This window comes from Hyla sarda, chromosome 4 (assembly GCF_029499605.1).
Source record: "Hyla sarda isolate aHylSar1 chromosome 4, aHylSar1.hap1, whole genome shotgun sequence".
In the NCBI taxonomy this organism is placed as follows: Eukaryota; Metazoa; Chordata; class Amphibia; order Anura; family Hylidae; genus Hyla; species Hyla sarda.
The window spans coordinates 131,142,318-131,166,611 of NC_079192.1; the positions used below are offsets into that span (position 1 = coordinate 131,142,318).

The 24,294-nt window shown below is 44.7% G+C and overlaps 1 protein-coding gene across 4 annotated transcripts in view; it reads right to left on the minus strand.

Moving 5' to 3' along the window:
• Positions 1–24,294, minus strand: part of ADAMTSL3 (ADAMTS like 3) — a 516,054-nt gene that overhangs the window by 24,486 nt on the left and 467,274 nt on the right. For all 4 annotated transcript variants that reach the window (XM_056572133.1, XM_056572130.1, XM_056572132.1 and 1 more), the window contains exons 24-26: positions 12,755–12,937; positions 8,054–8,170; positions 4,877–5,089 (exon numbers count right to left, since the gene is read on the minus strand). In XM_056572133.1, the coding sequence (XP_056428108.1) occupies positions 4,877–5,089; positions 8,054–8,170; positions 12,755–12,937 (513 nt within the window). The remainder of the gene's footprint in view (positions 1–4,876; positions 5,090–8,053; positions 8,171–12,754; positions 12,938–24,294) is intronic.

Below are 24,294 nucleotides of genomic sequence, written 5' to 3' on the forward strand. Positions count from 1 at the left end.
CCTACATCCTGAATTACTGCACTACATTTAGGCCCTGTCAGGTTGAGTCCCTCGGTGACCTGGGGGCTCTCCTGCAGTGTCTCCCCAGCTGTTATTATAGTGTTATTTAATGTAATAGGATTATAATCAGTATGTCAATTTATAGTCAGTATAAAGGACCTTTGGAGGACTCCAGTAAATGTCTAAAGGATCTGTGAAATGTCACATGTTATGTTTATGTTATCACATGTTATCCAGAGGGCACCAGTTTAACACATGACCTGCAGCTTGACCAATGGGCCTTGGCTCAGCCCCCCTCTATATAAGGGGGTGGCCATTACAATTCTCGCTCTTGTACCATCATCAATTTACTGAGACCAGCAACACCAGAGATCTCAGTGCTAGTGTCCAGTACCTGAAAGGCCTCAAATCTACAGTCATTCCAGTAAGTCAAGCCTATATCTGCTGTCACTATCTACAGTCTAGTCAAGCCTCAAGTCAATTATCTAAAGTCTATTTCAAGTATAATTGGTCCCAGCAAGCTGCGAGGGCCTTCTGTGTTCCTGGCCACCTCTCTGGGATTCTGGCCTAGATGTGACGATAATAACACCTATCTGACCTCAGTAAAGCCTCCGATAAACCATAACCTGGTTGTGGACTCTCATTTTCACTGCTTAGCTGTTGGAATAGCGGAGATACCGTTTGGGTGGTTCCAATAACCAAAAACCACTCTGGCGTCATGAACATTAGGGGTTAATAACACCTTGCCCCTGGGGTTAATACCATCTTGCTTCATCCACCTACACAGCTACACCCTGTGGTCCCGCCATCACCGTGGGCCACCACAACCTTGGCGTCACAAACAGGATACAGGTGTGTGCCTTATCCACTTAACCAAGTCAAGTCACTGTTGTGTGCCATAAGCAAAGTGCAGCAAGTCATCACCCCCCCCCCAGTCTGAACTGTGTCCAAGTGAAAAATCGCATGCAGTTGCGAAAAAGTGTGCACCACGAAAGTGTATGGGACTGTGTTACTAAAATGAGTTTTTACCGTGGCACTGAAAAAGGAGAGGTGGAGGTGAAGAATACTGTAATGTCTATTGTCAAGAAAGCTGCAAGGGTATAATCAAATATGTGCAAAGTCAGGCCAGAGGCCATGTTGCGCGCCAAAAAGTCTGCTGTACCTTAATGGTCGAGTAGCGTGCCAAAAGTTCGCGCCAGAGCCAGTGTCCTACCCCCGGGTGTGAAGATCATGTTGTAGTGTCCAGCCCAAAGTGGAACTTGAAAGGTTCGCCTCTTGTTTCCAGGGGGGTGGATGAAGAGGATACACCGCTGAGTCGCTTCCGGGCTCCCAGGCCCCACTGATGACGTCCTTCCGGATGGTGGCCATCTTGTTGGAGACCAATATAAAAGGCGAAGCGGAGCCCGACCTCTTCAGTATACTGGAAGCGCTGGCAGAGAGCAGTAAGATGGCGGAGTCACAGCAATCCACCTGTACCAAGAGTCCCAGGATGGAGCAGGAGGACTGACTGATTTCCGCAGCCGCGGTGAAGATGTTCCACGAGCTGTCAGAGAGTTTACACCGCTTGTCCATCAAGGCCGATGACGCCTGCCTGAATGTGCCTCTGCCCGAGGAAGATGGAGAGTGGACCACAACCCCGGCGGAGGGTACACCGGAAGCTTCGAGAGGGTCGTCGCTGGTGAGATTGTTGCCTCATCACCGCAGCTGGGGTTCCTGGGCCGAGATCCCGACAGAGGAATCTGATGTGAGTACTCTGACCGAGGCCACTTTCTCTACTCCTTCCTCTACCTCCAGCCCTGACTCAGCGCCCAAGGCCCAACAGCCCCAAGTACATCCCCAGTCACCACCGCTCCCTAAGTGGCTGTTCGGCGACGAGCCCGTGTTAATCCGTTACATGCGGGAGCACCTACTTCCCTTGCCGGGAAGCCCCTTCCTCCAGTTCCGCCGGCCCAGTCCGAAAAGGGTTAAGCGAGATGCAGAGGTGGCCGCCATCATAGGGGAACTGAGGGCCCAAAGGCTACAGAGATATGGGCCTAAGCAGCTCCCATTTGAAGTAAGGCAGCAGCAGTGACAGGACACTAAACAGCTAGAGGCCCTGTATATCCGCAGATTAGAGCATCCTCGAGAGTGTGAGCCACCTTTGGAGCGCTGACGCGCCACTGTAGTAAAATTTGAGCGTGTGCGGGGATTTGGCACCCTCATGGACTGTCATCACAGAGGCATCCTCCTAGTAAAGAGGAGACCTGTACAGAGGGACTATCTTCCCCCAGAAATGCATGCTCTAAAAAGCGGGAAGATTCTGGAATATACCCCAGTACAAAGCTTGCGAGGGGAATGGGCAGCAGCTGTCACCAGACCCAAGAATCCTACCCAGATCCCGTTTGCCTATTTACCCTCTGAAGATTGGGACGCAGATCCCTTTGGTCTTCATCCTCCAAGTTCCAAGGGAACAGTTGTCCAGCAGGAGTATCCAGATCCACCAGCGATGGATCCTAAGGATCTACGTCAAAGTTCTTGTACAGATGTATCCAGGCCTACTCCTAAGAGCAAAGAGGTTTGGCCTGAACATCGGGCACCAACTAATGTACCCTGGCCTACTCCAGTTGTAAGGGAGGTTTGGCCTAACACGCGGGTACCAACTCAAGTGCCTCGGCCTACTCCTGCAGTGGCGGAGGTTTGGCCGGATCAGCAGGCACCAACAAGTAATCCCACAGTGGCGCAAGCCTCTGCAGTACAAGTAGTGGTTACAGTCAGTCCAACCATTACTAATTCCCGTTTGTCCCATGTTTCATGGAACACCCACGATGACAGAAAAATTTAACCAGACTTGGTCGCCAGACTAACTGACTGTAGTGCACTAGCACTATTTGCTTTACATAGGCACAAACAAGTCAGGAGGGGACCCTGACTTGAGCCACATCCACGAACTCTTTAATGTACATGGACTACTGAGCAGTATATGAACTGTTATGTAAATACCTAAAGTAATATATTCTGTTCTATAAAAATGGTTAGGTAGTTGCACTAAAATGTTATGGTTCTTTATTATATTTGCTAAGGTCTAATAAAATAAGTAAATAAGTTATTGGACACCAAACGTCACTGTGTACAGTCTTTTCTGATGACTGGTTGTATTTCTACAGGGGTTTGTCCTGAGCCACTCAGGAAAAGCAACAAGTCACCCCACCACCAGCATCATATATCATAAACAGTAGTGTACTACACTTAATGTACACCTAAAAGTACACATAGTCATGTACACACAATATACACATACAAGTAATGTACACCTTAAGTCACATAAAGTAGTACTGTAGCACTCAAAATTACACAGTATACTTTAATGTCATATGTCAAATGTCATATGTTCTTGTGTTCGTGCACAGGATACTTTCCTGGCCTATTATTATAGGTCCTTAAAATCAAGTTGTCAGTATTAGTCGTAGTCTTCACTAATCCTGTTCTCAGTTGAGCAGCCAAAAATCAGCATGTATGGACAATTATGTTAACAGTTTTACCAGCCTGGGAAGGATGTTTGTTTGCAGAAAATGACTCAGGACTGCATCCGGCCCCAGGCCACCTCGACTCTCAACTGTAACAGAACCTGTGTCGTGGGCGACTTGTGTTAAGTAGGGGGTTTGTGGTGTCCCAGTACAGGACATGCACTACAATTAGGCCCTGTCAGGTTGAGTCCCTCGGTGACCTGGGGGCTTTCCTGCAGTGTCTCCCCTGCTGTTATTAGAGTGTTATTTAATGTAATAGGATTATAGTCAGTATGTCAATGTGTAGTCAGTATAAAGGACCTTTGGAGGACTCCAGTAAATGTCTAAAGGACCTGTGAAATGTCACATGTTATGTTTATGTCATCACTTTTTACCCAAAGGGCACCAGTTTAACACATGTCCCACAGCTTGACCAATGGGCCTTGGCTCAGCCCCCTCTATATAAGGGGGCGGCTATTACAATTCACGCTCTTGTACCATCATCACTTTACTGAGACCAGCAAACACCAGATATATATGTATATATGTTATGAGAGTTTTATATATTAAATTTGTGAATATCTATTTGCAGATATCTAAAGGCTCTGGGGATAGAGCTAGGAAACACATTTTATTCAGATCCTGTCATATAATCCCCCATTTCTCAATGGCAGTGAGTATCATAAGCTGATCTGAGCTTATCACCGCCACAGCCATGTTCTGCCTCAGCCGGTGATACTCTGAGCAGCAGTGTCCTGTAAGGTTGGGTTCACATATGTCCGGCATTTGGCATAGGTGAACTCAGCCTAGATCTCAACGCAACTGATGCCTTAATTGATGACAACGTGCATCAGTTGTCAGTTGAATGGCATCCAGCGTCCATTGTTTCTCGATGCCGGACAGGGGAATGCCGCCCAGTGCCATCCGACGTGACCAACCGTCCCGCATCAAATTTGAGATGCTGGATGATTGTGAACTGTCCCATTCAAATGAATGGGATCAGTTCTAGCATCGGTTTCCCTCCAGTTCACGCCCGAGGGAAACTATGTCGGTGCTGGACATATGTGAATCCAGCTTTACAGGCCCGGTAAAAAATGTGGTTCTAAAATAAAAATTAATTGGTATATTTTGCACTGTGTGAACATATACTAATTATGCTTTTCCTTATTCTCAGAATAATGGGTTTTCTAGCTTAGGTTAGCCCTTGGTCAATATTAAAGTCAGTATTTTCAGCTAAAACCAGGAGTGGGTCCGAATTAGAAGAGGGTCCAGGTCCAACTCTTTCCATTACAGTTTTCCTCTGTGCTGGTTCCATTATTGGAGTTGGCTACACATACTGACCAAAATACTATATGTGAACCTAGCCTTAGATATCTAATGTATATAAACCTTACCTTCTAAAGAGATATTCACCCAGGCAGACACTATCCTTGTATCATTTGAAGTCCAGCATCTGAATTCTCCCGTACTCAGCTCAGACAAGGGGTTTAGTTCAAGAACCCGTCCAGAAACTAGAACACGATATTTCAAGTCCTTGATCTCTTCTATCGGTTGTTTCCTTAAAAACCAATGAATCGTATTTTGGTGGCTTGTCTGCACTGGACAACCTACAAGAGAACAACCAGTGTTATTTTACATCATAGGATTATTGAACAGTAGAAAATATGTACAACACAGTATAGAGTTTTTATAATCTTTGGTCCCAGGTCAGATTTACATGCACCAGAAAATGTCCACTAAGGAAATGGCTCTAAATGTTATCTTGTTCTGTACAGGGTTGTGGAATCTTCATTGAAAATCTGCTATTATATTTCCATCTGTCAACATGGTCTTATATGAGAATCTTCTAGGCTGTGTTTTCATGTTGGGGTGTCATAGTAACATTGCAGTTTTCGCCACAATTTTTCTAAGCTGCTGTAAAAATAAAATATTACTGAAAAACAAACACTCCTTTTCTCTGTTTATCACACCTATGACAATTTATAGCATCATTGCTGTGCATTTCATCTTAATTGTTAAAAAGGTATTCCAGTTATAAAACCTTATGTCCTAGTCACAGGATAAGGGATAAGTGATATTCCCCTGCCAGCTCCAGAACAGGATCAGTCTCTTGCAGTTGAGGGCTCCATTCTGGAGATTGTGGGGGCTCCCACCGGTTGGACTCCCTAACAATTGCACTGCAGACCCATTGAAGTCAATAGGTAGCAACATAATCGGCTGAAATTTTTTATAAGAGGCAAATAATATAACAGCACTCATGGTTAAAGCCCACTCCCAGTTAAAGGGGTACTCCGGCGCTAAGACATCTTATCCCCTATCCAAAGGATAGGGGATAAGATGCCTGATCACGGGGGTCCCGCCTCTGGGGACCCCCCTGATCTTGCACGCAGCACCCCGTTATAATCAGTCCCCGGAGCATGTTCGCTCCGGGTCTGATTACTGGCGATCACGGGGGCCGGAGTATTGTGATGTCACGGCCCCGCCCTCGTGTGACATCATGCTCCGCCCCCTCAATGCAAGCCTATGGGAGGGGACGTGACAGCTTAATCCCAATGCCCATGTCATGTTCACAGGGGACTAGAAATATGTATTATGGGAAGTTTGCACATTGCAAACTAAGAAATATTGCAGCTTAACGGGAAAAAAAATCTACTTTTTCCCCTCTAGCCCTATAGTGCAGATATTTTTGCAAAACACTAGTGATCCCCTACTTCAAGTGAAATGAGGTTAGTCTCATAGAATATAAGTGTAAGGGCAGCACTCAAGTCCTGCAGGAATACATGGGAATGGAGTTCCTGCACTTGTCCCCAGCAGGAACATTGTTCCCATTAGCAGGAGTCCTGCAGGACTAGCCCTTGAATGGAAATCCTGGGTGAGTCCCCTCACTTTTTCCCCCAGGGCTTGACCCCTGTGTAATGGTATATTCACACGTGGAAAATGTGTTGCAGTTCTATGATAAGAAATTTTTTCAATACATTCCAAAGAGTTTAGTAAAAATCCATTCACAAGCTGCAGCAACAACTCCATTTAGATTTAAGAAACATGTTTTAGTCTCTCTGCAATTAATCTACAATGTGTGAACATACCTTTTTAAGGGGGTTTGGAATAGGTTCCCATGTTAACTGCATATCACACTTACATTTTTAAATACACTGGATTCACATGAAATATTTGGCCAAAACTAAGGGAGCAAAAAACACAGACAAGTATGCAAATCTTTCTTTTATAGTTTTCTCTGTGTCTTTTAAAGGGGAGATTTACTAACTAACTAACGTAAGTACAGCTCGATCCATTTTTTACTAACTAACTAACGTAAGTACAGCTCGATCCATTTTTGGCCTGTTGGATTTACTAAGGCAGACACCTCTTCGTAAATTCAGCAGTGCTATGGCTGCCTTTACGCCCAGCACAGAAATAAAGCCAGCCAAGAGCACTTTCAATGCCGCAAATTGGCTCAAAATGGCATGCGAGGATGGGGCACCCCTGGCACATCCCCTCTATGTTAGGCTGAGCCCTACCAGTCTCCTTCATCTCTCCTTTTACCCCCTTGGTGTGGGCTGCGTACATGCTCTAAATGTTCATTATTGCTTATAAATGGTGATTTTGCTTGAAAATTGCCATTTATGCACAAAAATAAGTGACATTAGGATATCTGCACCACAGGCACAGCTTAATAGATATCCACCTAAGTGTAAACCCAGCTATAGTGTGGAATGTGGCTATGATTTTACTAGATAATACTATAAAAGCCCTTGCACAGTCCTAATGAATAACTCTAAAACCTTGATATATATATTGCATTTCAAATAGAAATATATGTGTGGTAGCGGGGTGTGATGAGGGAAGATGTTGTCACCCTAGGGGCAGATGGCATTAACCCCTTGTATTCGTGATGCCAGGGCGTAGTTTAGCCTAAAACCACTCAAAGGTATACCACTGGATCCTGGGCTAAGTACGGGGGGCAATAAAGACTCCGACGCCAAGTTATGGACAACGGTAGCTTTACTGAGGGTAGACAGTTGGTAAAGTCTATACAGTTCAGCCAGGGCCCAAGGAGATGACCAGTGATGCAGAGACCTTAAGGGCTTGCTGGGACTGGACAATTGAATGCAGATGACGCTGACTTGACAGATGACATGGACTGACTTGACGCATAAAGCTGTGACTTTCGCTTACTTGACTTGATGGTAGCTGCAGGACTTGACTTTGAGGCCTCCAACACTCTGGACACCCACACTAGGCGACTGCACTGGACCTCAGCAGGAAGCAAGAGCTCTAAGCTCCAAGAGAGAGAAGCTATCTCCACCCAGGGCTTATATGGGGGAAACTAGCAGGGAGTCCATAGGTCACTCTGGGGATCACCTGGTCAACTGGTACCTCCTGGGTAACAATCACGTGACATACAACACATTTTATAATACAATACACTGCAGAACATATGTACAGGGGAAAACAGGTGCAAGGGGCCCTGGGGACACTGAAGGAGGCTGCCTGACAGGACAGCAATGGTACGGGGCAACATCTCCCGTACATGACCACCATAAATATATATGTTAAAGAAAAAGACTTACCAATGCGTAAAAGGTCTCCAAGTTTACCCACAATGCTTGTTCCAACTGTAGATGCCATTAGAACTCGTCTTTTGGCTTTCCGAGTCTGTTCGTCTTGCAAGCTGTCCATTTTCTTACCTATAATAAACAAAACTTGATTCCACATCTTTCATAAATTAAATGTAAGTATTTTCATCTTCACTACCGAAGTGTGCACACCTTGCGGTCAGGATGTATTTCATTAAAAAAATGTCATTATAAAAACTACATACGTTTTTTAAGATCCGCAATTGGTTTATTGAATGTCGCTAATGTCGACTGTGTGGTTTATAGTTTTGTGTTGTACAGTGTTGAAAGCTAAGCTAAACAAAAACTGCAATGCCAATTCGTGCAACTGAATAACCCACAGATTGTTAAAAATATTGTTGATATGAACAGGGCCTGTTCATATCATGTGTGGCTATCCTGTTGGTACAATAATTTGATTTATTCAGAAGGAGATTTATCATTCTTTTCAAATGTATGGCTTTTATATGACAATTTTTTTTTTATTTACTTTTGCTTACATGCGACCTATTTATCAAATAGTTACATGACCTTTATAAATAAATCGCACGTAAACAAAACTCGGAAAACCCACTTACAAAAGCATTTTTTAAAGCAGAAAAGCTTTCCCTTATGTTAATAGCTGAAGTTCTTCATCAACCCTTTATTGCCAGTAGCGTTGCTAGAGAGTGACGGGGAGGGGGGGTGGGGGGGGGCATACCACATTGGGTGACACCCTGACTGACCTGCCTGGCACTAAATAGCTGCACTCCAACTATCTCGCAACAACCCAAAACATACTATGCCGCACCATGAATATCCGTACTCTTGAGGCTTTTCTGTTTAATTTTGAGCCTGCATTTTGTGACATTGTGTCGCTGCGCTGAGGCCGGAGTTTACGGCAAAAAGGAAGACAGGCTCATAAACAATAGTGAAGCTTAAAACAAAACAAAACAAAAAAAAAACGCTCTGTACGTTACCCACCCCAAAATGTGCATGAAGCTGTTTTACTATGGATGTTTCTTTTTTTAAGGAAAAATTTTAGTGCCACATATGGGTTATTTATATAGTCTGTAAAAATTCTTACACAATTATTTTGTGCCTTATTCTATTTTAACACAACATTAATTTTAAAATTTACTGGGTACGCCAGCATGTATGTGTCCTAAAAATAACAAGGTGTGCAGTGTGTATTTTCAACCTTTAAATTAATAAAGTTATTAGTTATATAATACACTTTTTCTATAATTAACATTAATGTAGTAGCTTTGTTTCATGATTCAAAACAAGAACAGTTGTTAAAGTGGGTGTTAACGTCCTTTTCTGCAGACGTATGCACTTTCTGTAAGCCAGGTTGGACCTGGAATACATATGCAACTTTTAAATGGAGATGCAACTTTTTTTTCTTCATAAATAGCGACTATCGCAATTGATAAATACATGACCACTGCAAAGTGAGCAGATTTCAGAAATGTGCTTTGGAATAAGCAAAAATCAAAAAGTCGCAGCATTTAAGCAAAAAAATAAATAAATCTACTACGGAGCTTGATAAATCTCCTTCTCAGTGTTTCCCAACTAGGGTGCCGCCAGCTTTTGCAAAACGACATCTCCCAGCATGCCCGGACAGCCTAAGGCTGTCGGGGCATGCTGGGAGTTGTAGTTTTGCAAAAGCTGGAGGCACCCTGGTTGGGAAACAGGGGATTGATTTATGGATCCATAGATTTACAATGAGGTATTTATTGTGGTTTAAATGTATTCAATAAGATAACATTTAAAAAATTGTACATATCTTATATCTCTGGCAACCCTATGGCAACTGTAACTTGCTTTCCGCATCCATACAGGTTCTATGTGAGTGACATTTATAGTTAATGACAGTGAGGTCTATGCACGTGCTTTTATCAATACCTTTTTGGGACTACTACAGTTGTGCTGAGAGGATGCTTGGAAGCTGGAGTAAGATGGAGAGGGTGATCTTGTATACATAATTTATATCACATGTGGATTTTTTTTTTTTTTTTAATTCATACATTCATTATGACTCGTATGCTGAGTTTATTGGGGGAGATGTTTCAAAACCTGTGTGGAGGAAAAGTTCACCAGTTGCCCATAGCAACCAATCAGATGGCTTCTTTCATTTTGAAAAGGGTCTCTGAAAAATAAAAGAAGCGATCAGATTGGTTGCTATGGGCTGGTCAACTTTTCCTCTGCACAGGTCTTGATCAATCTCCTTCATTGTGTATTGAGATGCACTTTGATTTTTTCACATTGATGATATTATACTATTTCTTTTTTATGTCTTTTTTATACCTAATCTTATAGTTGTGCCCTGGTCAGACTTGCCGGCTGTGAGCGATTTCTGTCCCCGCTGTCGGTGGGGCTCAGATTCACAGTGCATGCGAGTCTCAGCCCGTCGCTTACCGTCCTGTGTCCTTGCTCCCTGTTGTCCCCACAGCTCTGGTATATGTGCCTCCGGCCCTTTGGGCGTGTGCGCTCCAGAACTCTGTTTCTTAAAGGACCAGTACCCAATTAATCTAAGTGTTTGCACCTGTCCTCTGGTCCATAAGTATCTGCTCCTCCCTGCTCCCTGGGCCGGATCTTGGTTGTCTGTCTTTGTCTGTGATAGTCCTGTTCCTGAGTCAAGTCCTGTTCCTGAGTCAAGTCCTGTTCCCGAGTCTGTGTACCTGTTCCTAGTTCTACCAACTTTGCCTCTAGCCGAAGAGGCTATGGATGTGGTCCGTTTGCACCTTCTGGCTCCTGCACTGTCTCCTGGTTCCCATCCATGCCTGTCTGTACCTCGTCTGGAGTCCCAACATCCTTCCTTTCTACCAACTTTGCCTCTTGCTAAAGAGGTCTTGGATGTGGACCATTTGCCCAGTCTGGCTCCTGCAGTGTCTTCTGAACATCCTTCCTTGCTACCAACTTTGCCTCTTGCTGAAGAGGTCTTGGATGTGGACCATTTGCCCTTTCTGTCTCCTGCAGTGTCCTCTGAACATCCTTCCTTGTTACCAACTTTGCTTCTTGCCGAAGAGGCTATGGATGTGGACCGTTTGCACCTTCCAGTTCCTGCAGTTCCTGCTGGTGCCCAGCTACGCCTGTCTGTACCTTGTCTGGTGTCCCAACATCCTTCCATATTTCCAACTTTGCCTCTTGCCGAAGAGGCTATGGATGCGGACTGTCTTGAATTTTGTCTTGTTACCTTTTTCTCTCCAGGTGTTCATCTCAGAAGATGAAAGACTCGTAGCCTGAAGCCTGTTAGTTCTTGTCTGCCTTTGCCCTGCCCAGTTCAGTACCCCCCTGGTCTTATGTAGTGGGGAACTCTTGGAGTCCCAAAGAAGAGGGGAGACCAAAGGGGGGGGGGTGTACTGTTACTCGCCGGCTGTGAGCTCTGCGCATGCGAGTCTCAGCCATCGCTTACCATCCTGTGTCCTTGCTCCCTGTTGTCCCCGCAGCTCTGGCGTGTGTGCCTCCGGCCCTTTGGGCACGAGCGCGCCAGAGCTCTGTTTCTTAAAGGACCAGTACTCAATTAGTCTAAGGGTTTGCACCTGTTCCCTGGTTCATAAGTATCTGCTCCTCTCTTCTCCCTGGGCCGAATCTTGGTTGTCTATCTTTGTCTGTGATAGTCCTGTTCCTGAGTCAAGTCCTGTTCCTGAGTCAAGTCCTGTTCCTGAGTCAAGTCTTGTTCCTGAGTCTGTGTACCTGTTCCTAGTTCCAGCCTGTCCTGTACCTGTGTTCCTGCCTTGTCCTTCTGCCCTGCCAGCCACGTCCTGCCAGCCATGTCCTGCCAGCCACATCCTGCCTGTCTCTGTCTGTGCCACGTCACCCCCCCAGCTACCTGTGTGGACGAGTCATGTCAGTGGTAGCGACCTGGGTGCCACCTGCCGCAGCAAAACCATCCCACCTTGCGGCGGGCTCTGGTGAAAACCAGTGGCACCTTAGACCCCGCTCTCTGACATGGCTCAAGTCTCCATCCACACAGGTCCAGGGAATCCACCACCTGCTGTACTCCTACCGTGATTCCTAGCACCTAAATTGTTGTACATTTTGCCCTTTATGTCAAATTGATTAATTGATAAAACTAATTGCTGATTACTAAAGGATCATTCAGTAGCTGACAACTATATTTCATATATACAGTGTTAGTCATGCACATGTGTATTACCAAAGGCTTTCTTTAACACTGATTTGTATCATTAACCAATGTTATAAAGCAAGATTTTATTACAAAATGGCAACAAAAAGACTTTTTCTTTTATAAAAATTAGGAAATGGAGATTAGCCAAGGCCTGGAAACAGTGCATTGTCAGAAGAGAACATTTTCTTGAAATTTGCTGAGGAAATACAGATCTACAAAGAAAAAGTTGACCTTAAACTTTAAAAGGGTTGGTTAGCATTTCATTAGTTTGCACATGTAAAGCACAGTCCAATACCAGTGCAATACCAGGATAATGAGCTGGAAGAGACACCAGACAGACAGTCATGCTCAAACCACAGGTTACAATTTCCAAAATAATCCAAAGCTGCCTTTTTTCATTAAAATTAGGATCTAAAAAAAAGGCACAACATTTAGCAACAGCTATTATTCCTCAGGAATGCCATAAAAACTGATAGGATTATAAAACTTCACCACGCACTAGCTCATAACAAAAGAATGCAGTTAGAGATCTTGATACGAACCAGATAAGTGCACAGCAGACATAGCTACTGTTTTCCCCAGAGCATTTGTTGCAATGCACATGTAGGTTCCATCACTTTCCTCTGTGATGTTTGTCAGGAGCAGAGAGCCATTGGAAAGCACAAAAGAGTTATTTGGCATTGGGAAGCCTTTTTTCAGCCAGTTTAGTTTAGGGGACGGTGAACCTAATAAAGACAAGAGCAACAACTGATCAGATGTGGTCACACATAATAATCCCAAATCTCTGTTTGACCTAAAACCTTAAAATCTAAGTGTTTGAATTTATTTTGAGGGGAAGCATAAAGCTTTTGTGTCCTAAAAGAGGTTATTCAGCTATTAAAAACGGATCTTCTATCTCCAGAAAAGGGCCTGACTCTCCTTGCTGAACGCTCAAGCCCCCACCTTCTGAGACATACTCATCTTAGCAGTGATGGCCACCAAAGCCAATCAAATGGAATCCCACCTCAGTCAGTGATTGGCCGAGCAGGCCGTCATTAACATGTCTCAGAAGATGGGGGCAGAGGGTTCACCCTAGAGTCAGTCCCTGTCCTGTGGATAGGGGATATGTTTTTAATAGTTGTTTAAAAGCTATTTAAAGAGGACCTATGTGTTACTTGTGAGATAACAATTCTGGAGCATCTTTTCTTTGAACCCTGCATTGTGCTGTTATTCTTGCTAGAATTGGGAGTATACCCTAAATACTTACTATCCAATCAGTGCTGATGGTGCCAGGCTATGTAGGGACACGCCCCTTTGACAAGGGGAAATTGTAACACCTAGTTGTCAATTTATTCATACATTTTTGGAAAGGAATAAAAGAGGAACAGAACAATGAGGGGTCAAAACAAAAAGGTGTTCCTACAGAATTATATTATGGGAAATAGAGGTATTTCCTCAAATAATCATGTCTGGAGAACAAAGAGGTCCTCTTGAATCCACCTGTCTCCCAAATAGTTCTATACTGTTGGGAAGACCTGGTCCTCAAGATTCTATTGTACATTGTACAATAAGCTTCTAATGCATAAGACTATATGCCATAGGGTCCTTTTGGGGTCTATGGACAAGTTTGGTATATACACAGGGAGCATTTCCTGGCACACACACCTCATAGACATACTAGTTCAGATTTATCAATCTGTATGAAACAAAAACTGTTCTGATTTGCCCAGAGCAACCAATCACAGCTCAGCTTTTATATCTTAAAAGGGAATCTGTTATCAGTATTCAGTATATCACTCACAATAACCTATTGGTACAGGCTTGTATTGCAGGTAACAATAATGAAAATTATACTTACTGTTCCCTGATCTGTGCCTCCATTCTGATGGATTTCTTCCCCCAGTGCTTAGGCTCTTATGCTGCATAATGGAGCTACTCTGCAGAATAACCCCTCTCCTCCATATGCACGGCTGACTACAAGAGGCATGAAGTTAAATCTCTCTTCTCACTAAAGAGATTTCCCAGCAAAGTAGAGGCTTTATGCTGAAGAGTGGTGCTCCATTCTGCAGTATAGGAGCCTCAGCACAGGGGGAAGATGCACCTCACATGCACCAACTGATCACCAGCATTTCAAGAAAAAGAAGGCTCGGATTAGGGAATGGTAAGTATCATTTTCATCATTATCACCCAGGCTACAAGTCTATACCAATAGATTAGTGTGGGTGATACTAATGACAGATTTCATTTAATGAGATTCAGTAAAATGACAGCTGAGCTATGATTGGTAACTCACTCAATTGTATTCTCTGCCAATTGATGCAGCAAAGAAAAGTAGACTGATGGGAACAAGGGAAGAAAGGAGGCCAGGAGAGAGGGAGTAACACTAGCTAAGTAGTAAGAAAACTATTCCAAGGGGACCAAGTAGTAGAAAAGATTGCATGTTACATTGTTTCTAAGTAAGGTATTTAATTTGTCTAATATCAAAGATATTTAAATCCTGTAATGACGCAACAACAGATTGAAACTTAGTGACAAAAAGCAGCAATACTGGTAATATGTGTTAATGAGGAGAGAAGAACTGTCTGTCCTAGGCCTAGAGAACAGACCAGAGAGCATGCACTATTTCTCCCGTTCCTATCACCCGTCACAAAATAATGGCCGTTATTAATAACGAGCAATAACGGGTTTAAACGGCTATTAGAAAAATCTCAGACTATAATGGGATTTTCTAACGGCCGTTTAGCTGCCGACCTCCTGGGATTTTATAACGGGTGTTTATTAACGGGAGTTTTTTACAGTGTGAAAGCAGCCTAAGAAAATGTATTGGAGCCTATATCCTTCTATAAGTGCAGTGACATGAACAGGTACATAGAATTTCTAATGGATAGCCCATAGTTGTGAGGTAGACAAGACAACCTTCAATAAATATATATGTCACGATTCGGCTTCCAGATAGTGGATCCTCTGTGCCAGAGAGGGATTGGCGTGGACCGTGCTAGTGGACCGGTTCTAAGCCACTACTGGTTTTCACCAGAGCCCGCCGCAAAGCGGGATGGTCTTGCTGCGGCGGTAGTGACCAGGTCGTATCCACTAGCAACGGCTCACCTCTCTGGCTGCTGAAGATAGGCGCGGTACAAGGGAGTAGGCAGAAGCAAGGTCAGACGTAGCAGAAGGTCGGGGGCAGGCGGCAAGGTTCGTAGTCAGGATGGGTAGCAGAAGTTCAGGTACACAGGCTTTGGACACACTAAACGCTTTCACTGGCACAAGGCAACAAGATCCGGCCAGGGAGTGCAAGGGAGGAGACTAGATATAGGCAGGGAACAGGTGGGAACCAATTAAGCTAATTGGGCCAGGCACCAATCATTGGTGCACTGGCCCTTTAAATCTCAGAGAGCTGGCGCGCGCGCGCCCTAGAGAGCGGAGCCGCGCGCGCCAGCACATGACAGCAGGGGACCGGGACGGGTAAGTGACCTGGGATGCGATTCGCGAGCGGGCGCGTCCCGCTGTGCGAATCGCATCCCCAACGGCCAAGACAGTGCAGCGCTCCCGGTCAGCGGGACTGACCGGGGCGCTGCAGGGAGAAAGACGCCGTGAGCGCTCCGGGGAGGAGCGGGGACCCGGAGCGCTAGGCGTAACAGTACCCCCCCCCTTAGGTCTCCCCTTCTCTTTGTCCGGTAACTGCCTCCCCTGGGATGAGGACACCTGGAAAGAATGGAGGGTTTCCTCAACGGCAGGCAGTACAGCAGGAGTGGGAATGGGGAGGGAGGGCAGAGGGCGAGGCCTGGCACGGGGCAGTGTGACACCAGGACGGGGGCCATGGGGAGGCACAGAGGCTTGCCTGATGGGACTGGGAGGGGGGGAGAGGCACTTCCTGTGGCAGGCAGAGTCCCAGTTCCTGATCTCCCCGGTGGTCCAATCAATGGTGGGGGAATGAAGCCGGAGCCAAGGCAGACCGAGGAGGACCTCAGAGGTACAGTTGGGGAGAATGAAGAACTCAATCCTTTCGTGGTGGGGTCCGATAGACATCAGGAGGGGTTCTGTGCGGTAACGCACGGTGCAGTCCAATCTGGCTCCGTTGACCGCGGAAATGTAGAGCGGTTTGACGAGACGGGTCACCGGGATGCTGAATCTATTAACAAAGGACTCCAACATAAAATTCCCGGAGGCACCAGAGTCCAAGCAGGCCACGGCTGAGATGGAGGAGTTGGCTGTAGGGGAAATCCGCACGGGCACCGTGAGACGTGGAGAAGAAGACCTAGAAGCAAAAGACGCCACACCCACGTGAGCTGGGTGCGTGCGTGCGTTTCCCAGGCGTGGAGGACGGATAGGGCAATCCACCAAGAAATGCTCAGTACTGGCACAATACAGACAGAGATTTTCTTCTCTACGGCGATTCCTCTCTTCCTGGGTCAGGCGAGACCGATCCACTTGCATGGCCTCCTCGGCGGGAGGCCCAGGCGAAGACTGCAAAGGATGCTGTGGGAGAGGAGCCCAGAGATCTAAGTCTTTTTCCTGGCGGAGCTCTTGGTGTCGCTCAGAAAAACGCATGTCAATGCGGGTAGCCAAATGGATGAGTTCTTGGAGGTTGGCAGGAATCTCTCGTGCGGCCAGCACATCCTTGATGCGACTGGATAGGCCTTTTTTAAAGGTCGCGCAGAGAGCCTCATTATTCCAGGATAGTTCAGAAGCAAAAGTACGGAATTGTATGGCGTACTCGCCAACGGAAGAATTACCCTGGACCAGGTTCAGCAAGGCAGTCTCAGCAGAAGAGGCTCGGGCAGGTTCCTCAAAGACACTTCGGACTTCAGCAAAGAAGGACTGGACTGTGGCTGTGGCAGGATCATTACGGTCCCAGAGCGGTGTGGCCCAAGACAAGGCCTTTCCTGAAAGAAGACTTACTACGAACGCCACCTTAGACCGTTCTGTAGGAAACAAGTCTGACAACATCTCCATATGCAGGGAACACTGAGACAAAAATCCACGGCAGAGTCTGGAGTCCCCATCAAATTTGTCCGGCAGGGACAAGCGGAGGTTAGGAGCGGCCACTCGCTGCGGAGGAGGTGCAGGAGCTGGCGGAGGAGATGGTTGCTGCTGTAGCAGAGGCAGAATTTGCTGTAACATGGCGGTCAACTGCGACAGCTGCTGTCCTTGTTGGGCAATCTGCTGCGATTGCTGAGCGACCACCGTGGGAAGATCAGCGAGACTTGGCAGCGGCACCTCAGCGGGATCCATGGCCGGATCTACTGTCACGATTCGGCTTCCAGATAGTGGATCCTCTGTGCCAGAGAGGGATTGGCGTGGACCGTGCTAGTGGACCGGTTCTAAGCCACTACTGGTTTTCACCAGAGCCCGCCGCAAAGCGGGATGGTCTTGCTGCGGCGGTAGTGACCAGGTCGTATCCACTAGCAACGGCTCACCTCTCTGGCTGCTGAAGATAGGCGCGGTACAAGGGAGTAGGCAGAAGCAAGGTCAGACGTAGCAGAAGGTCGGGGGCAGGCGGCAAGGTTCGTAGTCAGGATGGGTAGCAGAAGTTCAGGTACACAGGCTTTGGACACACTAAACGCTTTCACTGGCACAAGGCAACAAGATCCGGCCAGGGAGTGCAAGGGAGGAGACTAGATATAGGCAGGGAACAGGTGGGAACCAATTAAGCTAATTGGGCCAGGCACCAATCATTGGTGCACTGGCCCTTTAAATCTCAGAGAGCTGGCGCGCGCGCGCCCTAGAGAGCGGAGCCGCGCGCGCCAGCACATGACAGCAGGGGACCGGGACGGGTAAGTGACCTGGGATGCGATTCGCGAGCGGGCGCGTCCCGCTGTGCGAATCGCATCCCCAACGGCCAAGACAGTGCAGCGCTCCCGGTCAGCGGGACTGACCGGGGCGCTGCAGGGAGAAAGACGCCGTGAGCGCTCCGGGGAGGAGCGGGGACCCGGAGCGCTAGGCGTAACAATATATATATATTTTTTTTATAAGATTTTGCCTTTAAAGGTTTCGAGATGAGCTGGCAGCTTCAGAGATACTTTTTGACTCTGAAAACAAAAGATCCTTTCTGTGAATGCTATAAACCTTATCCAAGAGCAACTTGGAGTAGAAGCTCTATTGATATTTATACCACATGTGTTGACTGAAAAGCATTTGGCTGTAAAAATTAAACACAAATCAGGCCTCGAATGTTGTAAATATATCCCAGCTTCTGCAACGTGGATCCAATAGGCGATGACTTACATTGCACACAGACCAAGGGAAACAGGAGCCATCTAGCTCTAGGCATGAATGGTAAATAACTGCTTTATTATATTTGTAAACTATTCCCCATATTTTGTTATATTTGTCAGTTAAAAAGAACTTGAAAGAATGATTGACAAAAATGTTATTATTATTGGCAGAGCTAAACACTGATGGTACAGGGACCGTATTTGGGAACAGTATATGGGTCCCTGTTCTCCAACAACTCATTACGGGGCGCCCCCTCAGGTATCCCTAGAAAATTCCAAACAGACCAATTTTGCTAGTGGATTAGTCTAGCAGTACTAGGGAATTACATAATAATATAAATGAGCTACAAATGTAACAATCTTATATATCTGCTCAGATCAAAGTGTTCTTTAACTTTGTGGCCTGGATTGGGTCCCATTGTGTCAGATTTGGAGTTGAGGAAGTACATTGCTTGTATGTTGGCTAACTGCCCCGCTTCTTAGAGCACATTTGGCCATACGATGGTAGTCTATCATTGGAGAGGTAAAAAAGGGGTGAAAGGAGGGAGATGTGTTACATGAATAGCAACATCACAAATGACTGATAATGGCAGCTGGCCAGACTGGCATATGTCCCAGGGCTGGTAGTGTTGCAGTTGTAATATACAAGTTGTAAAAATAAAAATCTGTATTGCTAGAAATTGGCCAGAACAAAAGCAAATTCATGACCAAATATGACAAGCTAAATAGATTTCAGTTCAAAACTCCAAATATACTTTCATCTTCTATTTGATCAGATTCCATAGTGAGCCCCTTAGGTCTAATACCCCATTGCTCCATAATTTAGAATTGTCCATTCCTAATACATTTTCTTCAATTGTTTTCTTTATTGTGTTCACATTCCTTACAAGTAGAACACATCTGGAAGTTAAAGAAGGATTCAATCAATCACATTAAAGGGAAGGATAGAAGGAATTATTTGCTGATGAGGGATAATAGAGTGTTATAGAGCAATGATCCTCAATGTTTCTAAGCCAAGTAACCAACCTCAAATAAATTACACAAAAGTACCCCCAAGGCTATAATAATGTACTGTGCAGCACCCATTAACCACGAAATTCAAAATAATTCATATGTGCAATTTTTTTTCTATGTCTTTGCTCTGGCAGCAGTTTGCTATGTTTTTAACTCTGTAAAAACGTGGCCTACTTTGGGCCTTATGGCTTTCAGAATGTTGAGATGAAACAAAATGACATTTTGTTTTTCTGTTAACATCACCATTAGAGATGAGCGAACTTACAGTAAATTCGATTCGTCACTAACTCCTCGGCTCGGCAGTTGATGACTTATCCTGCGTAAATTAGTTCAGACTTCAGGTGCTCCGGTGGGCTGGAAAAGGTGGATACAGTCCTAGGAAAGAGTCTCCTAGGACTGTATCCACCTTTTCCAGCCCACCGGAGCACCTGAAAGCTGAACTAATTTATGCAGGAAAAGGCATCAACTGCCGAGCCGAGAAGTTTGTGACGAATCAAATTTACTGTAAGTTCACTCATCTCTAATCACCATATAAGGATTTATTTTTTTGCATTTGTATTTTTTGCCATTATATTGGGGTGAATACTGTATAATGTACTCAGTGAGTTTCTTTTTATTTTTTTTATTTTTTTTTGGGGGGGGGGAAGGGGGGGTTAACTAGGACTTTTTGATTGCTTTATATTCCTTTTATTTATAAAAATTTTTGGGAGGCGGGAGGAATGAAAAATTATTTATCATGCACAAATAAAGTGACACTTTAAAGGGGTACTCCGGGGAACTAAACCAATAGCCCATCCTTTCCCTCTCACCAACTTAGTTATTTGTCTAAATATCATTCATTAGCTAGATAGAGCAGTTTCCCTCTTTTAGCTGTCACTTACATGCAGGGAGTGAGAGAAAGACGTCATAAACTGATCCTGCTTGTCTCTTTGCAAACCCCTCATTGAGACTAGCCCCCACCCTCCAGCAAGACACACACCAAGTGATTTCTGGCTTAACAGCCACACCACCCCTCCCTCTCCCTGTGTGAGGATTTTGCCAGCAGAGAAGTCTCCTCAGCACATTTTGCTGCTCTTTTCCTGCTGTAGATCTAATCACTGACTGCTGCCATTCAGAGCATATCATGATTCATTACTGGGGGGAAGGGATAGTTTGAAAGAAAAAACATGTACAATGTGTGCTGCTCACTGTGTTTATAACAACACAGCATGCACACAGACAGCAAGAGCAATTGGCTGGCAGCCATTAAACAGACTGCTGGGAGTAGTAGTCTGGGCTGCACACAAGGAAAAATAATATTTAGGAAACAGCAGGGGCCACAGGAGTTGGCAAAATCACATGGATAACTACAGGGGATACAGGACAGGTATTGTGGTGGTTTTGGGGCATTTTTATTTTTAACTTCCCTGGAGCACCCCTTTAATAAAAAGCTGGTTCTTCGCCAAGAAGCTAAAGCTTCACCAAGGGTTAAGCATATGGGACTTTAGTTTAGTTCTGTTTGACCAGAGTGCTCTCTGCTGGCACCCCTGTCCATGTCAGGAACTGTCCAGAGAAGGCACAAATCCCCATAGCAAACCTCTCCTACTCTGGACAGTTCCTCACATGGACAGAGGTGTCAGCAGAGAGCACTCTGGTCAAACAGAAAAGAACTATATAACTTCCTCTGTAGTATACAGCAGCTAATATGTACTGGAAGGATTATGATTTTTAAATAGAAGTAATTTACAAATCTGACATAGGTATATACCGGTGATCACACAGTGGGCGTTCATGGTCTGAGGAACTGCGGAAGCACGACACAGCTGTAACCATCACGCTGCATTCGCTCCCCGGCGTCCTGGCCGGTTACCTGCCTTCACACCGCACTGCTATGCACCTTTTGCTTATGCAATAGAAAGCTTTTGCAAGCCTGAAAAATCCCGGTGAGTGCCGTCTTATACTTTTCACATCCTCTTCTTGTTTACTAATTTACAAATCTGTTTTACTTTCTGGCACTAGTTGATTAGAAAAATAGTTTTCCACTGGAATGTCCCTTGCTGGGAGTTGTAGTTTTGCAAAAGCTGTAGCCTTACAGTTTAAGGCAACACTGCTGTTAAAAAGTTTTCCAAACACTGTACCTCCAACTATTCCAAAACTACAAGTACCAGCATTACAAGACTGCCAAAGATGACACACATGAATGACATATAACATATAGAAAATGAATGCATAAAAAAAAACTACTGTATTTTTAGCACTAATCCTTTGGAGGATATTTAGAAAAACCTGTACAGAAGTGGTGCAGTTGCCCATAGCAACCAGATTGCTTCTATCATTTTTCCCAGCCCTCTTTAAAAATGAAAGAAGCATGATTGGTTGCTACGGGCAAATGCATCACTCTTCCTCAGCACAGGTTTTGATAAATCTCCCCCTTTGTCTTTGGTGGTGCAGGCAATCTCCAATAATCATTCCTCCTCTCTGTGTAACATGTACTGCATAACACTTGAGAGGAAAGGGTTAAAGAGCAGGGCTGCCAGGCTCACTCCTGAGAGCGGTGAGTCAGCAGTGTTATGAAGGAAGCTGAGTCAGCACAGTGCAGGCAAGAGAGGGACTCGCCCACTCCACAAGAGAAAAATGGAAAAGACAGTAAGCAGCTTTAATATGCTATTTTTTAGTGACATAAATACGTACATGATCAGGTACTGAATAACATATAACAGTTTTTTTTTTTGTGTGGGATCTGACAGGTACGCCTTACGCACATCATCAAATCTGCAGCTGCAAGACCGCAGTGGATACAGTATATGTGAATGTATCCTTAAAGTTACTTATGAATCAGGGAAACTGATGGACAGCCTAATGAATAATTACTATAGGAAATGTTTTCAGAGTATGAAATTATTCAGTAGTCAAGGTTCAGATGAAGGTGATATTGCTGTATCTCTCTAACCTATCCATAGAAAACTGACAAGGGCCATGCCTATAAAAGAATGGGTCAAACCATCAGATGTGTATAAAGAATATTACAGTAGATAACACTCTTTAATCTGAGAGATTTTTATTTCCACATGATATTGCTAGACGATCTGCCTGGTATATACACATTTGTGCTAAACTGCCAAACTGATGGTACCAAATGAAGCCTTATTTCTTCTATGCTCCCATTCTACACCTATTTGTTCACCTGTTACTTTTAACCCTTTCTCCTGTTCCATTTCTGCCTTTGCTTGCTTGCCTTTTTATTTATTCTATTTGTGGTTTGCCAACTTCCTTGCTAAATCATGTTTGCATCTAATATAGATTTATATGCCGTTGATTCCAAACTGCCAGCTTACTTTATTTTGGTTTTTTTCTTCTGTCAAACAACTAAAGTTTTCTCCTTTTGTTTCACAAAAAAGAAAAAATATAGAGTAATATTAGATTAAGAAAAAACATCAACAGTAAAATTATAATTTTAAAGGGATTTTTCAGATTTTTTTTTAGCCTTTTAGACCATGATGCCTCTGTTTGCTGCTTTGTCCAGTTATTATACACAGGACCCATACCTGGAAGTGTTGTAGTGCAAGTCTTTTTATTTTACTTTTGCCTCTGTCCTTTCCCAACATTCCATGCGGTCAGAGATAATGGCCCTCATTTACTAAGCTAAAACCGACCAGTTTTTGTCGGGTTCTTTTGGCGCATAGTGGGGGAGATTTATCAAAACCTGTGTGGAGGAAGAATGGTGCAGTTGCCGATGGCAACCAATCAGATTGCTTCTTTCATTTTTTAAAGAGGCCTGTGAAAAATTAAGGAAGGCATCTGATTGGTTGCCATGGAAAACTGCACCACTCTTCCTCTACACAAGTTTTGATAAATCTCCCCCCGTGTCTGCGACACTATGCACACATTTCACACTAGTCAAAACCTGATACTCTTAGTAAATGAGGGCCAATATATCATAAGTCACATGGTCTCCAGGGGGTGTGGCTATGCTGCAGTGGGTCGGTGAATAGCAAGATTTACTGAAGTAATGCTATCCCTCCACCCACTGCAGCATAGCCATGTCCCCTTGGACTTCATGTGATTTATGACATATTAGCTCTCATTTACTATGCTAAAACTGACTAGTTTTTTTTCGGGGTTATTCCAAGTTATTTTGGCGCATAGTGGGCCTCATTTACTAAGAGTGTCGGGTTTTTACTAGTGGGAAAAGTTGTTTTACTATTGGGAAAAGTCGGGAACATTTTCTGTCCAGCTTTTTCTAGGTGGATATTTCTGGCCATTTATCCACAGGATTTTCTGTGAATTCAATAGTAAATCGGTCGGGTTGTGAAACCACATCCCTTTTCGGGCCGGTCAAGCCCCTTTGAGACAGACCACACCCCTTTTTCGGCTTTTCACAGTGCAATATCGGGTTTGTCGGATTTTACAGGCACACACTCTTGCACACTGTTGCACACTGGCGCAGACATGTCTCAGACACTCTGCGCCAAAATAACCAGACAAAAACTGGTCGGTTTCAGCTTAGTAAATGAGGCCCAGTGTCTGCGAAATGTCTGTGCCAGTCTGAACCAGGAAAATCCGACAAACCCGACATTGCATTGTAAAAGCTGAAAAAGAGGCGTGGTCTGTCAGGAATGGGGTGCGGTCGATCCAAAAGGGGGCGTGGTTTCACAACCCAATCTATTTACCATTGGATTCTCAGAAAATCCTGTGAATAACTGGCTGGAATTTTCCACCTAGAAAAAGCTGGTCAGAAAATGTTCCCGACTTGTAAATCTGTGATCCCCATAGTAAATAGAGGGGAATCCTGTAAGTCGGAAAAAACATTTCAGACTAGTAAAAACCCAACACTTAAATGAGGGCCATTGTCTCTGGCATTATGAAATACTGGGAAAGATCATAGACAACAGTAA